Below are 18,401 nucleotides of genomic sequence, written 5' to 3'. Positions count from 1 at the left end.
TATATGTATTTTCTAATATAATAGTTCAGTTTATTTGAAAGCATTGTTTTATCGTGGAAATGTCTTTTTTATAATAAATTTGATGATATTATGGAATACTGTTTCGTAATATCTGACCCCTCCACCTGAAAAGTGCAAGAACCACTACTGGTTATCTGTTATATAGAATACTACACAATCACACAACTGTAATAACAGGTAAAAGTCTACAAGTGATTTATTTAGATGTTTCAATGAACAGGAAATGCTTAGCAACAACTGATTCAACATATTCAATGACGTGGTAGTCATTCACTAATTTGGAAAAACAGATTATATTTTATTTTGAAAATCTGTCTTTAATGGCTAAAAGTCTATTTCAAATAATTTGGACTGTAGATAAGAGGAGTCGTTTGCGCATTCTGTATTATGAATTTTGAAGGCAGTTCGATTTTCGAATATCGAACGATTGTACGCGTTGATTGGTAACAAATTCATTATTTTTTCTTCTATTGGCAGCCTCAAAAACAAAATGGCGGCTTGCGTCCTTTATTTGAAGCCTTTTGCATTGTTTACATTACCTATGTACGCATTCCTAGATATTTTACGTGATTGTTCATATTAAAATAATGGTCAATATATTGCTTTGGGTTACGTATAAGTATAATATAATTACAAGATAAAAAGAACTTTTTATCGTTTTTAAATTTTCTGTTGAATCATATAAACTTGACAATTCTATGTAAGTATTAATAATTTAGGACAAATAAGGCAATTGTCAACAAATCATTTTTTTGCTATTTTGCAACTATAGAAATACAAATATAGAATACTTAAATGTCATTGTGATTTTCATAGTAACGTACGTATAAATTAATAATTTAGTTGCTAGGACCACCCACTTAGCAACCAATAATAGTGGATTGGATTACGCATTTCTTCCGAAATAACTTTTCATACAAAACAGAATTAACTGAAAATGAATTCAATTCTACTTAAAGATGGCTAAAAGTATTAAAAGAATGCATTGGCATCGTGTTCTGATATATATAAACAAATGTCTAGCTAGTCGGGAAGTTAGTTAAAAATCGTTTGCAAGATTTGTACTGGATAAACAACCAGCGGAAAAACAAGAATACGAGCTAAGAAAAACGTGGTAAAAAACTAACGATAGCGTATCACTATTCAGATGTCTGTTTTGGTACCTACGGGAATATGTGAGTCAAATTGAGGTTGAATCTAATTATTTGTCTACTATATAACCTATGAATTTAAGTATTCAAGGCTTGATTTGGCAATATCTGTACATGTAATCAAATTAATTGGGTTTATCTGAAATTATAGTGAAATGTCATTCTTAGTAGAAGTGTGAAGTTCTCTTCAAATGAACCTGCAATGCTATGTCAGTTATAACTAACTTAATCAATGGATCAGAGGTCCTTTTTTAGCATCGATTTCATACTTTTAGGCTCTATCTTTACAGAAGAATGTTTATTTAAACATTTGTAGTATATTCAGTTTTATAAATGTGAAATAGAATGCAAATAAATGTTTCTTTTTCTTGCATATATATAACAAAATCAGAATAAGAATCAAAAGTGAGGCACAGTTAAATTTGATTTTAAGCATAGGTATGTATGATTATGCCACTTTGTACATGATAAATCACGTGTTTTTTCCCCTCCACCACCCGCCACGTTTCCACACCCGTTATGCAGGCGTATAACGAACGTTAGGCGCCCTTCAATGTTATGGTGAAAATATCCCAGGTGCAACTTCCCAAGACCTTGATTGGAATGCAATAGAGTGTGCGTAATTTCTATTTTGATATATTATATTATGGTCAATTCTTGATTAGACAAGATCTTCTCGCTCACTATAAAATATCGCAAGAAAGCTGAGAATATTGATTAATCACTACAAGTAGTTAAGATTATCAATTTCTTCTTCTTCTGTTCATGTCCGTGCGAGAGATAAAATAATAATGAAAAATTTTCCAAACCACGCTTTGACAACCGTGATAATCGCGCCATTTGCTTTAAACATGTCATCAATAGTGCATTTGGATGCAACGAGCGAACAGACCATCACCACGCGTTTTGCAGTTTCCTTGATGTCACATTTGCAGTTTGAAGAATTCGGAGTATTCTTCATATTTTTTAACTTTGCTCAACTAAGCCATTAACTTTTATATAGTAAGCCATTGATTTTTACGAAACCTATTCTCAAAAGTTGTAATATATTATGCATTATGAATCTTTACATATGGACTAAAAGTCACGGGAGGTCACTGCATGAGTGATCTGAAAGCAAAATTAAGAAAAATGCATTCGAATAAATTGAATAATATACGACTTTAATACTCACCCTACAATGTCGACAGGCCGAATTTTATTCATTCCGTTTATGCATTTTTTTGCAAGGTTGTTACGCCTGCTTGATCAGAATTACAAACATGCGCGGGTATTTTAAGCAATTTAATGTCAATGCACTGGCAGCCCTGACATAGATCTGTTAAGGCTTTGTGGTAAAAAATAATAACCTGTTGGAAATTATCGTAATATTTTAAATAACGCCTAAATTACAGAACTTCATACAATATTAATTTATTTCATTTGTCCGATTATTGTAGCATGTGTTCATATTTTGACTGATCTTTACATACAAAATAATATAGGAACTGTCATGTTTTTATTAAATACTGTATAAGTGTATACCAGGTTTACGAATATTAGATTCTTGATTATAAAACAATATATACTTTTTAAAAACCCGAGAAAAACAAATATTAGAAAAATCCAAGAAAAAGTTGGATCTAGTGTGTCTCGAACTCATTTTATTCACTTATGAGTACTCTCGTCTTAAAGATGATTCATGCGAAATATTAACTAAGTTTTTACTAATGTAACGTGAAATTCCGGAGGCAATATACTTTGTGATCAATTAAGGTAAATGACATTACTAAGTTCATCAAAACAGACGTTCCGGCGCAAGCCAAACTTTATTTTTAACGCTGTTGTACTTATTATTTGTTATTAATGTTATTATACAAATTATTATTTTGTTATTCACTCGTTTGAACCGTTTTCTAGGATTATTCTAATATGCTATACGTTTTTGTAGTTTTTATTCTTTTAATATAACGATATAAACGCAAATTTTTAGTATGCAACCTTATTGGAATATAGGTCGAAGTCATTTTTCAATCATCAAAATATACTATGTACTTATAACGTGTGCTGCAATATTTAATTGGATATATTGTTTTAGTAGTGCGGTAAACACACATACGTGAATTTTGTAGTATAACACCTTTAATGCAGGATAATGCAGGGTTAATTTTTCAATTACAATCAATATACCTATCATATTGATCCATATTAAATTTGTGTGAGCATAATTTTAAGCCAGGTGACTATGAGAGTAGGCCTACGCGTTAGCTTATAATGTCGCAGATCCCAGGTTCGAATCATGGCTCTGGCAAGTACACATATTGTTTTTCAATTTCTGCTTGAAATCAGAGTATGGACCTAATAGGTTGAGCAAGTGGTTAACACCCATTTCTCGTAAAAACAAAAAAATGTTAATATAAACCTCCACTTCGTAGAGGCCCATATGATCCTATTAGGATCGGACATAGTCAAAAGAAAAAAGAATGACTTTGAGATGAGAGTATGAATATACTAGTTTACTAGGGAGTTTTAATTGATCAGATGTGTATCCAAGTACTAATAAATGTTCGCTTACCACTAGTAGGCCTTGGTGGTCTATAAAGGTGTTTTATGGTGGGGGTATTCTAGCAGTTGGGTTAATTGTCACAATCGAATATTGCTGCACCTGTGCGATCACTGAATTGAAATTTAATGTTCATTATCTTTAGTTATGTTGCAATATTTTGCGACTGCGTGTGGTAAATTTAGTTTTAATAACAAACACCTTAGTTTCAAATCCAGATTGTCAAGTTCAAATATATTTATTGTACATATTATAATGAACATGACAAATTATAAATTGAAAACTGTCCACGATTTTCATAAATTACATGGCATTGGTAATTAAAAATGCTATGTTTTTGTTGTTCGCTGATGACTTGAAATAAAATTCATCTGGGAAGTTGTTACCTTGGACGATTGTCGTCAACTCCAATTTGATACTATATTAGATTGGGGCAGGCGTAACAAACTGAACTTTAATATTGATAAATGCAATATTTTAACGTTTACTAAAGTCTCACGAGCATTGTTTTTCCAATATTCGATGCATGGCAGAGTTCTAGCATAACGCCTGAACGGCTTTTAATATACGAATAATATACACGTCTTTAAGTGGATTTTTTTTACAATCGGCTTCAATAATAGTATTTCATTAACAGTGGCTGGTACCTACTTTTGTCGAGCTTTTGTATCCGGTAAATTTACGCCGGGTTCGGGCCGCTACCGAATTGGTGAGCCTTTCTTATAGCCACTTTAGCCTTATGATAAATCCAGTGCTGAACGTGTAATTGATGCTTTTGGGATGTCATGTTTTACTTAAGGGTTTTTAAGAGTTCTGCTGTTCTTTGGATACACAGCCAGAAGAGAAAATAATAATTTGCGACCAAGAATTTATACCCCTCTCGATACTCTGCTTCTCTCAGGGCAGAGTGAAGATTGCCACCGGTAAGCCTCTTCACTTGGTCGCTCCAGCGCACCGATGCTTTTCCTCTGCTTCGCCTTCCCTAGAAGCCACCTTACCCAAAACCACCAGTCTCTCCAGGTTATTCGGTCCGCGCTGAACACCATGTCGAAAATCGTTCCTTTATCCGGAGTATCTGGATTATTGACTGGTTCATCCTGTCAACGTGAAAATAGCTTTACTTAGATAGTTCGGCAGTTTTGTATAAGATTTTTTTATTAAGCTCAAATTTTAATTAAATCGTGTAAATCGTGAGGTCGCCATTGAATGTGCTTGACCTGTTCGACACATTTTTTAAGGTTTCTTACTAACAAAAAATCGAGAGGTTTTTTCTTTTGCTGTTTTTTAACCGGATTTTTTTTAAACTTCGTTTCCGGTTGCTATCTTTTTTCATTTCAACTTCTTTTGATATTTTTGCCTAATAACAATTTTTAAAATTCTCGAGATTCATCTTTTCTGATTAGTTTTCGAGAATTATTGAGACGAGATTTCTCGGTCACAACCTTCAATTTTATTCTACTATGTACATTGCAAATAAAAATAAAGGTGTCTTTAAACAATATCTTCGACTCCGATATTAACTGGGTACCTCTTTGCGTTCGGCCAATTAATAGCAGATGCAGTTATAATTTGTAACGCCGTTAAGTGGATAATTGAGAAATCATTTAATATCATAATGTAGTGTTATCTTTTTAGCATCTCGTAATCACGTGGGTACCACTTTCTTAAGACCATAAAGATAAATAAATTATTCATTTTATGATACAAAGTTAAGAAATTTTTGGGTCTGACAAAATGATAAGATAAAATTACACCGTCACTTGATAGTTAAAAATAATATAATAGTAAATTTATGATGAATGAATGTGAAAGTTTCTGTAACTGGACAAATTTATTTATATCTACTTATTTTCTGACTTCATTCCGCACTCGTATATAACAGACTGGGCTATTGTCACGTTGCAAATATACCTAATCCAAAAATAGGTATAAGGATTATCTAAACTTTCTAAACAATAAAGGCAAGAGATTGATTTTTTCTTTTGCACAAAGTGCTACGCTAGCGGCAGAAGAGAGGCTTTTGTTTCCTTTTAAAGTGTTTCCCAAAGTGTGGTACGCGTACCCCCTGGGGTACGGGAAGAGTTTGGTGGGGATACGCACTGCATCGGTCTTTGGCTGCGCCTGGTGCAACAAGCATTGATACGACATCAATACAACATCCATGCTAGAAGGTTTATCGCATGCGGAAGAAGAGCAATTGTTGGAATTAACTTCAGACGGATTCTTGAAAAATAAATATAAGGAGTGTACTTTAACATCATTCTGGTTGCAAATGCAACATTTATATCCAGTTTTAACAGAGAAAGTCCAGAAATACATCTTGCCTTTTCCAACTTCATATCTATGTTAAGTTGCTTTTTCAGCATTTGTAGACATTAAATAAAAAAAAGGAACAGGCTTTTGGATGTGGAACCGCATCTCAGAATAAAATTCACAACCAGGGAACCTAATTATGTTGATCTGTCTCAACATAAGCAATTTCATTCTTCTCATTGATACTGAATGTTATTTTTATAATATAACTTTTATTTATTTTATTATGAATGAATTTTATTTTTCGTTTATTATTTTTTATGTAGATACATAGGTACAAAAAAAGAAAAAAATATATTTTGATTGTTATTAGATCACTTTCACCATGAATGACTTCACTCATGGATAGATCTCTTTGTTAATCAGTTTATCTTGACGGATGCCTACGGAGGGCATCCAACTAAATTCAGCTTAATAATATGTAGCCTCTTTTTAAATTTTAAATATAATCAGTTTATATAAAATGACGAAGGAGGTACATATAAATAACTATGTATCTTTAATAGATTTTGTATAAATAAACTGTATTTGCGAACCAAGATCATAAGTCTCAATTATTTAAAATACGACTTTCTCTTTTTTATTGATTTTCATTAGTTTTATATGTATTATTTATTGTATAATAAATGTTTGTTAACTACTTAAATTAGGTAGGCACAGTGTTTTCTTTGACATCTATCTGCGTTATACTTGGCGCCCTAATAATAGTAAATAATTATATACTTACAATACTCACATATTTAATAACTTTTATATTTCTATTGTTATCCATTTATCTATGCGGGATGGGGCATATGGACGTGTTTCATAGACATCGAATATAGAAGAATGATTTTCCACCATGCTGTCTTCAAATAAACCAATTTGTTTGAAAAAAATGGTCACTACAAAAGTATGAGACAACCATTTCTTAATCATTTTTCAATTGGAGATCTAACTTATTTTTTCATTGTGAAGTGTGAGGACGAGCGCTTCACCGATCTAACTATTAATCCAAATAGCTTAATTGGTAAAGTGCTAGATGTGGGTTCAAATCTAAGTATTTTCAAGTATTTACCCGGATTTAAAAAATATATATTTATATTTATAATTGATGGATTTGCCACTCCAAATTTCGTGCAAATATTTATTTGTATTTTATCGGCACGTGAATTGGCAATGATTGGCTATCTCTGTTATATAAAATTATATCACTGTAACGACGTACTTGTAGCTATGTATGGAATAAATGTTTGTATAGAAAAAGCAACACACTTCCCTAATACAAAAAAATGTCTTACTTTTAGCTTTCTTGGCAGCGAATAATTAGAAAGTATATTACATACAATTAGCCAACTATTTATACAACGATTAATAATTCGCAAACTCCATTCAAGCAGATTCATCATTATTTGTTAGAAGTACCACGGTTAAAATGACGGTAATCAATAAACTAACTATTAATAAACTACCCATTTTTTATTCAACGAAAGTTACTAACTTTTTATTGAACATACATATTATGGAAACACAACAATATGTAGCGCCCACGTGTACTGACCACTATGCTATGGGTATTTTATCTAATTGCGACGAATGTTAACTAATGGTTCTTACAATACTATCCGAAGCGTTTTCTAAATTGCGTTACCAATTATTGGTAATCTGCCTTTGTATTTTAAATCAGAGTAGGTATTAAATTACCTTAATTACTAACCGACGTCACGGATCATTTAAAGATTTTTGGTTGTAACGTACTTGAACTTATTAATTATTATTTATTAATAATTTTAATTGTCTTTTTTTTATTCAACGAATCAAAGCGCTTTAGACAGTATTGTAAGAACCATTTTTGTTAAAATTTGTCGCAATTAAATATTATGATACCTATAGCATATCATAGTAGTCAGTACACGTGGGCGCGATTCCCACTTTCAGCTTTACCATTTTTAGATTGTTTGGATCTTCTTCACGTTCATCAGACAGTATTCATTCCAACTGATTCGTTGGTACCTAATTCTAGTAGTATTCGAAGGTAGATTCTTGTCTAGTGTGATTTGACCATCTCCGTCTTTTAAGATAGTTGATGAGGTTCCTCTTAATTCCTAACGTTTCCTTTATCTTTTGTGCATATTAAATGAATCGTATTTTCGTTTCGAGATTTTCAATTTGTTGCATTGGTTTGATCCGTTCTTCTTTAACTGTACGTTTTTTTTTCTTTAGATGGTGGTATGAATTATGATGTACTGAGTTTCTTTTATATTTATCCATTAAAGATCATCAGTAATCCATTTTTTGCTTTTAGCTGTTCTTTAATATGCCAATTGATTATAAAACCGATATCTCAACAGATTATGTACTTCTTTGATACTATTCCACTTGACAGTTAGGTCAGACGATGTAGTAACTATAGTTTTTTTAATATTTTATATGTCTGTATTTAATGCATCTTTCACTTGTTCTTTGACAACGGAATCTTTTAGTTGGTTAATGTCAACACGTTGAGCTGAGCGTGGTTCCATCAGTAACCTTTTTAATCTAATTTTTACTGTAGTTACAGCCGGATTGCGATCAGATGAAAATAAATGTCGATTCCTGGAAAAGTTTTAGTAAATATTACGCTTTTTTCGTAATGTTTACGAAGTAATAAATATACCTAGTCAATTTGATTTCGTACAATGTCATTGCTACAATAGGGCGATGGCTAGTAAATGATAATAACTAATAAGATAATGATATGTCAATTTATGATTACAATCATTATAAACACGAGATATTCATTTATAAAGTATATTGCACAATAAATTATTCATATGAATCATATGAGACAATGAATTTGCTTATTTTAAGGTGCCGATGTATGATAGGGACAATATCGCATAAATTTGTAATTATCACCTTCGTATGTAAGTATCTATTTCAGATCACTAGTAGATCTGATAGATAAGTTAGATCTTTTGAATCAATCTTCTTATATATATTTTTGTGTAAATACTCGGGATTGTTATAATGACGGAGTTACAGATGATAGAATCGATGGAATTCTTATTTTCTCATAGTTGAAAGTTATTAAAATTTATACATGTCTAGGTCAGGGTTTTTAAAAAAGTGTGACCGCAGGTGCAGATGCACCCCCGTCCCTATTAGTAAAATACAAATATATTTTCAATATTTATCGTGATTTTGCATTGATTGTTTAATAACAATTCAGCAAGTAAATTTATGTATATATACTAAATAAAATTTATATAAAATAATAGATATATATTATATAAAATATCTGGGTATGTTTTGGGACAAATTTTGCGTATTCAATAAAATAATGTTACATTTTTATATCATGTGAATGATTATACGTTGAATAAAAAATACTTTACTAAATTATCGCCCCAACTACGTTGTAAGTTAAATTTGGAGAAATTCTGACGTCAGTTAGTAAACACCTTGATTAAACCACACAAATTCAATATGTAGCGGCTCTCGTTGTGCAGTGCGTAAGGCGCTGGCCTTTCATCCGGGAGCTCCAGGTTCGATCTCCGGTGAGGACACAATATATTTATGTGATAACCCGGGTGTTTGCGTATCCGGAAATTTGTACGTAAATAGTTCACCGCAGGACACTTATTCGTGCACCGCAGTACGTGAAACATGAGTTCGTGTAAAATTTAATCAAATGACGAGTTCTTCGTTGAACACTTCATCGTGGAGTATATTTGTACGTATGCTACAACATGTGGCGAATTTTATGAGATGTCTTTACTAGGTTAGGTTAGGGTTAATCTAATTGGAACAGTACTATTTGCAAACTATCGCTGCATTTTGTAGGATACGTACAAATGTATTCCACGGTGAAATGTTCAATGAAGAACTCGTCATTTGATAAAATGTTATACGAACTCATGTTTCACGTACTGCGGCGCACGAATAAGTGTCCCACGATTAACTGCATACGTATAACTTACATGTAACCGGGTGTTTGTGATTGCTCAAACTACTAACATACCACGTTGTACGAAAAAGCAAGGGCATGTTAATAAAAAAAACTTCAATATGTAAAAACTAGTAGTTAATGTCGTCGTAATATAGGACGCACATGGCTCAATTATTGGTAAAACAGATTGGTGCGAATCCAGTGTAAGCGTCGACGTCGTATTTGTTCTAATATGCATAGGTATATTGAAGGCGTTTTGTAATTATGTACGTTCAATACAAAGTACATAATATGTTCCATTCAAAAATCTTGTATCGTTGAATAAATAAATATAGTTTATATTCAATATTGTATTCTCTTTCTAAGCTTTTATGGAAATTCCATTGCAAAACAATATAGTTGTCACTCCCTTCTTCGTCGTATGTGTTCCTAATCCATAAGTAGGTCTCTCTTCTTGGTCGTGCACTCATGGCTAAGGATCGTGACCACATTTATATTTCGCCATCCTTTGAGCGACCAAGACTTTCCATTCATCTCGATCTTCCGCTTCTCTCAGGGCAGAATGGATGGTGTCCCCAGTCAGCTCTTTCACTTGGTCGCTTCATCGCGCAGACGCTCTTCCTCTGCTTCGCCTTCCCTGGAGGCTACCCAAAACTACCAGTCTCTCCAGGTTGTCCGGTCCGCGCCTGACAATATGTCCAAAAAACTACAGAACTATTCTCAGACATATCGTCAAGAGCCGTTCCTTTATCTTCAGTCTCTGGATGATTGACTGGTTCGTCCTGTGCTCCGTCCAAGAAATGCGAAGCATTAGACGCCAACACCACATCTCAAAGGCATCAATTGCCTTCCGTTCTCTTGCCTTCAGGGTCCACGACTCGACTCCGTATAGAAATATCGAGAACACTAATGTTTTCACAAGCATCATTTTTGTGGCAATCGAAATTCCCCGATCCTTCCATATAGTGGTAAGGCGTGTCATTGCATTTTCTGCAATCTGTGTGCGCCTTCTTATTTCCGCTTCGCATCCGCCCTTTCCACTGATGGTCGATCCAAGATATACAAACTCGTCAACTGCTTCGAGGTTTTGGAGTGTACTTGGTGTTGGTAGAAGGTTGGCCCGATCAACAACCATTAACTTGGTCTTATTCCTATTAATAAGGAGGCCGTATTTGCGGCTCTCTTCCTCTACCCGGTGTAGCAGCTCTGTGAGTTTACTTTCATCAGCAGCGATTAGTGTGGTATCATCTGCGAATCTTAAGTTGTTTATTTTCTGGCCACCAATTGTTATTCCGCCTTGCCAATGATCTAGGGCTCTTCGCATTATATGCTCTCCATATAAGTAGGTATTATCACTATTATTAGTAAAAGAAGGGAATTGAAACAAAATTTTCAAAAGTCGGCATATATGACAGACCCAAATGTGCACTGTTTTTGGTTACCCATCGCTTATCTCCGTATGAAAGGCACTCCTTGCTACCACTTCTTACCATATTATTATGAATTTATTTTTATATCTAATTTTTCTTAATGTAGATAGATTGTAGATAGATTAAAACTTATTCCTTATCATTGAAAAATTTGCAGCACACAGTTTCCGAACCGGTATCAAAATGAAACATGTTCTGTAGGCAATCTCACACGTGATTTATAATTCGAATATCATTGAAAATCTCCCAAATTATACATTTTATATTACTTAGAAGCCAGTTTTCATTTAGTTTAAAACTATTTTAAATAATTAAGAAATCTAATCAATCAATCAAGTGTCGACAAGAAGATTAAGTACGATTGTGTCAAAAACATAAATAAAGTTGTTTATTCGTTTTTATTTATAGGAAATATTGTAATCGTAAAGTAGGTAAACAGTCAATATCTATAGTTAATTAGTAGATACTATCAGGAATCAGGATGCCTAATTCAGAGATAACATTTTACGTAAGTATTTAAAATAGTTAGCTAGTTTAATATGTACAAAGTTCGGCTCTGTTACCGTATCGCATTGATTATAAGATGCAACCTTGTCATTTGACCATCATTATCATCAGCCATGGTCAATCCACTTCTGGATGAAGGCTTCCAATATCTCTTTCCACTATTCTAGGTCGCTAGTTATACAATGAGTTTTAAGGCGTCCCTGTAGTCATTATCCATTGACTTATTTTTGTGAATTTTTGGTAGGTATATATTTAAATACAATGAAAAAATATATAGTCGTCATAAAAATCATAAAATCTGTATTACCGTGTTGTTATTCAATAACAATAAAAATCTTTACCTATCATATTATCTCTGTAATATCAAAAATCTTTTGCAGGTTATGTTTCAAATTACCCCAAATTAAAGTTCGACTCATGATCGGTAATCTCTGAGTTTTCCCATGAAACAGCGTTTTTGACAGCGATTGTAAGACGGACCTCGAACTCGGAGACACAAAAGTAAACAAAAACATTATATTATACTACGTCTTGCAATAGATCCAATACATCGATTGCATTATCTCAATATGAAGAGTGTCTTTTATGTGATGATTAACGACAGATAAAAAACGATTAAATCCTGGAGCTAGAACTAGACAATTAAATTACTAAAGTGGATTAAATTTGGTTCTTCTCTTTTTGGTCGTTCCCTTGTGGCTGAAGATAATGACCACCTTTGAATGTTGTCATCTTTGAGCGGCCAAGACTTTCCATCCTTCTCGATCCTCTGCTTCTCTCAGGGCCGAGTGAATGTTGCTCCCAGTCAGCTCCTTCACTTCATCCTTCTAGATCCTCTGCTTCTCTCAGGACCGAGTGAATGCTTCTCCCAGTCAGCACCTTCACTTGGTCGCCCAACGCCCTTCCTTTGGAGTCCACCGAAAACCACCAGTCGCTTCAGGTTGTCCGGTCCGCGCCGAACAATATGTCCAAAAAAACTAAAGAATACGTCTTAGACATATAAATAAAATTGTCGAGAGCCATTCCTTTGTCTGTAGTCTCCGGATGATTGACTGGTTCGTACTGTGCACTGTTCAAGAATTACGAAGCATTCGGCGTCTCGAAGGCATCAATTGCTTTCCACTTCCTTGCCTTCAGGGTCCATGACACCATAAAAATATGGACAACACTAATGTTTGCACAACCATGAATTTAGTCACAATTGAAATTCCCCGATTCTTTCATAAAGTGGTAAGACGTGTCATCGCATTTTTCGCAATCTGTGCGCCTTTTTATCTTTGCTTAATATCCACATTTTCCACTAATGGTCGATTCCAGATATACATACTCGTCGACTTTTTCTAGGTTTTGGAGTATACTTGCTGCTGGTTAAATGTTAGCCCGATCGACAACCGTTAACTTGGTCTTATTCCTATAAGGAGGTCATATTTGCGACTCTCTTCTTCTACCCAGTGTAGCACCTCTGGGAGTTTTCTTTCATCATCAGCAATTAGCCTGGTATTGGTTCTTAAATGTCTTATTAAATTAGTTACAAATGACCAGTAGGTTGATCTTCTATTTTTTATGAGAAATTTCAAGCTGTTTTCGGTGTTCAAAATCCTATATTTAACGCCATATGCCAGGTGTGAATTTTGCAAATTAGATACGTTTTCTAAAATGGTAGAGCTGGCAAGAAAAGCGCTACGTTGGCAAAGCTGACCGTGGAGTGTCTGTTTTATAATGAAATACATTTAATATCTGATGCATTGCTTCATTCATAATATTGTTATCTATTATTAACATTTAAAAATGCATTATGGAAGAAGTACCTACTTACATTGTTGCTGCCGATCGGTTATTTTACGACTTTGACATATAAGTGCAAAAGTTCAATCATAAACAACATAATAAATAATAATCAATGAATGGTTTAAAAAAAAAAATAGAAATGATTACCTACCTAATACATTCTCTTATCTGGCGCTTGCACGGCTATCTCCATTTATTGGCCATAATAGGATAGGCATTTCGCTAAATTCTCATAGATTTTATGCGTACACTATTTCTGTCAGTTTGTTTATCATTCAGGCCGTTTATTGGGCAGCATACCTATCGATATTAAACGGTACCTACGCAGCCAATGAGGTAAGTATGGAATAGTTTTCAGCCAATAAGACTGTATATTTATCATCGTTATGATGCAGGTTTGCCCAAACTGAAAGTAGGCAATCTATAATTTTCGTTTGTGAGGCCGTTTTCATGAGCGTAGCGACCAAATAAAACCTCATTGACACATGGAAAATTCAAGGCAGTGAGCAATAACAAGAATCATCAATAACAAGGACTATTTACATAATTATACGCGCTGATGACATGTTTGACTAGAGTAATCTAGGATAGATTGAAGAAAAAACAATTACTCACTTTATTTTAATTATTGTTACAGATAAACGACCATGTGGCTTTCTTCATTTTGGAATGCCCTGACACGCTGCAAGAAACTTCAGGACGACGATCGTGAAACGAAACTTGCAAGAGTTTTGAATCTGGTAGATCTTACAGCCTTGGGGGTTGGAAGCACGTTGGGTCTCGGTGTTTATGTCTTGGCCGGATCTGTCGCCAAACAGGTCGCTGGCCCAGCGGTGTGCTTGTCATTCTTAGTCGCTGCAATTGCATCAGCCTTTGCTGGTAAAGTATACTTATATTTGTTAATATATCATAATAGCCAAGTTATCAAGTAATGGCAAGGGAAATGTGTGGTAGTCGCCGCATGGGTAGAAACCATTGATATACAAGGTATAAACCCTCGTTTCGTATGCAGCGAATAATATCGCGCAACCAGTGTTCGCCGACGTGTAATATAAAAGGTCATACATCTTCCACGTTCTACAGGAACCTTGACAGGAAAATTGGCGCGAAAGAAAGTCGCGTGATCATTTTCCGACAAAGTATATTTGTCATGTGACAATTTAATCGAATATAGATAATCTAATCAAAATTTGCATTGAAATATGACTTTTAGAGTTTGTCATGGACAATATAAGAATATTATATACTTACTTTAAAATTAACCAAAAAGGTATAACGATTTGAAAAAAAATGGAAATAAATTGAAAATGATGAAATTATGTGGTGATTTTACATTGTTTAAAAAATCGATATTTTATTGAATTGAATCGATTGCAAGAATAAATTATTGCAGCCAACAAACATCTCTATGACCAGTAGGTACCTACATATTTTCATATTCTAAACATATTTCATAAAACCAAAAGATATTTGAACAATAAATCATTCATACTGTACATTTGTACCATTAATTTTTACCAGTCCATTTAAAGAAATCAAATAACACAAATTAGTTTTATATTTATAATAATAATAGCATGACCTATGCTATTTTATTGGATTATACTTAGATAATAATTATCTTTTTGCGTGTTTTCCAGTACAGTTTATCTAGAAAAAACAAGAATGACTGGTCGATTGTCAGTGATAATATAGTTTTTTTTATAAGTAGGTTTAGGTATATTATGGTTCATTTAAGTACCTATTGCGAAGTCACAATTTTGAGGACAAACTATATTATTCCCCTTTGTAAGATACACTAAGAATAGCGCATAACACCTCCCCGCTAAGAGGCCATCCATAGATTGAAACCGTAGGCGGTTTAGAACCGTGTCCCATACAAACTTATAATTTCTGTTCATGGAAATATATTTTTACAAAGTATATTATAAGCATCTGATCGTATCCGTTTATACCATACACTTACACTTCAAACTTTAAACTACAATATATTTTCATGAAAAAAAATCATAAGTTTAGTATGGCATACGGTTCTAAACCGCAAATGGTTTCAGCATGGACCCACATCTTGAAGCGGGCTCCCCTAACCAGGGTTAAAGGCAGACAGAATCGTTTTCTAAATGTTGTTTCAGGCAAAATAAGGGTATTCGGTGTATTTTTAGCGATTTTTTTGTATTATTGAATTAATCCATTTGAAATCCAATTCGAATATCGACAAACAGTAATCAAAAATTACATCACACGGCTAGGCATTTTAATAAAATATTAAGACTCTACAAATAAAATCGCGCCGTAGGCGACTTTTTTCCCTATTAGGGCAAATTTGTGATGTGTGTTTATCTCACTTATCAGGTCGACCCACCACGCCGGGCCCCCGGGCCAGAGCCATGTCAACCCCCCCTTGTGGCGGGCATGGGTTTCAGTATATATATATATATATATGGTCTCTAAGTCATGAGTTATCAGATTTTTTATAGAAACAAATATGTACACCTACTTATAAACTAACAAAAATCAAAAAAATGTACAATGAAATAAAAAAAATAATAGGGTAGTAATATAACTAATATAATTTCTAATATAGTGTATGTTTCTTATGTGTTTTCAATACAAAATACTACAATCTTGCGTATTCTTCGTTTAATAAAATAATAATAGTTTAATTGAATAATGTTAATAAAACCTGAGCAAAAATAAGTAAACCTACTAACGTGATACTTGAATGACTCTTTTATATAATTATTTTTGTGTAGGTGTTTAATATTGTAATTTTCAAATACATATAAGTATAAAATGTCAAAGAGATATCATTGCTTAAATATTGAGATGTTTTGCAAAACGATCATAAAAATAATGACCATCATTGTTCTGAGTGCTTATTTACGTAAAGTTTTTATTTTTTTTCTGTTCAAGTAAAATCACTTTAAATGATTCATTTAAATACCTTTACCTTGGCATGACACGTTAAAAACATATTTTTGCTAATCACGTTTGGATAAAAAATGTCGCTTGTAGATTCACAACAAAATAACAAAAGGTTCCCATGTTAATATATTATGTTTTTTTTTGGTTAGCTATTCCAAATCAGATGAGAATTTTTAACTTCATTAAATAAAATTTAAAAAAAATACCTTTGTATAGTATTTATTTTGTATTTCATTACGCGTAGGCACTAAGCTAAGAGCTTACGTTAGTATTATTTAATTTGAATTACATATATTTAATTCATATGAATCAATTTGATCAGGTACTTATAGGTTTTTGAGAAATCGAAAATTTTCAACGAACGTAATTTTGTGTCTGAATATTTTTGAATTTATTATTTTTCTTTTTAATGTTTTAAGATACCCACGTATTGATAATTTTAAACACTTAAAAATACTGATAATATTCATTTTAAATAATCAATATTATCTAGGTATCTAAAAACAATATTTTGTAAATACACACAATTTAAAAAAACCCCAATAGAAAATGTGCGTTCATTAATAATCCGATTTTTATATAGGTATTTTTATCATTGAATTGATAAGTTCTTTCGAAGGTTTTATGACATGAAATACTTTTTATTTATGTCGATTTTGCTAAAAAACCTTTCTCTCAGAAGATAAATTTAATCAGCCCAAGATGGCGACGGCATTTTTTGTTTATGATTTAATGAGAGACAAGCTATTAAACACACGCAATACAGAGCTCTCTGAATGTTCTGAAATATTACCAATGTAGAATGCGCATTGCGTTTTTGTATCAAATTTTAATACGTAAATAGTTTATTCCGTATCTTCTTGCAACCCCATCCAAAATATTTTTGTGTTCCTTAGAGGTTAGTGTGTATAGAAATCTGACAGCGAAAAAAGCCTGTGATAATTAGACGAAAATAATGATGACCTTGCGTTAGTATGGAATAGGGATTGCAATACCGGTTTTAAAAATATAAAATACCGAAATCTTCGGTTTTAAGAAAACACACTCGTCTACGTTTTTGAAAATGAATTTAATGTTATTTCGTCATTACTTTGTATTGTATTATCTATTAAATTATTGAGTGTATAATTATGTGCTGAATGCAAATATATTGATTGAAACCAACATAAAGTTAAATAACAATAAAACAAAAGCCATCAAAATAAATATATTTATAAAATTTAAAAAAAGAAATAGAAAACATTCGTGATACATCATCAATTATTCTATAATAAAATTATTGATGACTACGAGCATTGAATTTTTTAGTAAGCTTTCCTTGCAGCCGCTTTTGAGGGCTTCAGTTAAAATTATTGAAGTTATACTTCTTTTGGCGCATTTGGGAAAACAGATTAGTGTATTTTTGGCATGTGACGAAGTTGCGCGCGCTGATGCAACACATAATTTATTATTATGATTACGAATATATTCATTTCAGTCTCAAGGGTACATGCGCATGCATTATATTGGAGTGTTTATTTATTTTTCATTGTAAAGATTGTGTAACCGCTGTATGACAAAGATGAGTTTTGGTACAATACAATGATTAAATTACAATTATCATGTGCTATATGAGATACAGATGAATCGCGTACGTTTTCATCAACCTAATCCACTGTAATATTAATAGACTCAGGTAACGGCTTATTTTGTTTTGTTACGCCAAAGAAGTATAATTAATATGTTAAAATTATTTGTAAAAATCACCAGTTTTACAATATTATGATCAATACATATTTTGAAATGTCAACATAATAAATAAAGGTGGGTTTTTG

General features: G+C 32.8%; 1 protein-coding gene across 1 annotated transcript in view; it reads left to right on the top strand.

The window, feature by feature from the left end:
- slif (cationic amino acid transporter slimfast) overlaps positions 1 to 18,401 on the top strand; it is a 63,231-nt gene that overhangs the window by 26,456 nt on the left and 18,374 nt on the right. The window contains exon 2 of the mRNA XM_085944219.1: positions 14,300 to 14,541. Coding sequence (XP_085800345.1) covers positions 14,310 to 14,541 — 232 coding nt within the window. The 5' untranslated portion in view covers positions 14,300 to 14,309. The remainder of the gene's footprint in view (positions 1 to 14,299; positions 14,542 to 18,401) is intronic.

The sequence above is a fragment of the Rhyacophila brunnea genome, unplaced genomic scaffold (genome assembly GCF_057557595.1).
Source record: "Rhyacophila brunnea isolate RB1 unplaced genomic scaffold, BYU_Rbru_1.0 scaffold_17, whole genome shotgun sequence".
Taxonomy (NCBI): domain Eukaryota; kingdom Metazoa; phylum Arthropoda; class Insecta; order Trichoptera; family Rhyacophilidae; genus Rhyacophila; species Rhyacophila brunnea.
This window is presented reverse-complemented; position numbering and strand designations above follow the sequence as displayed.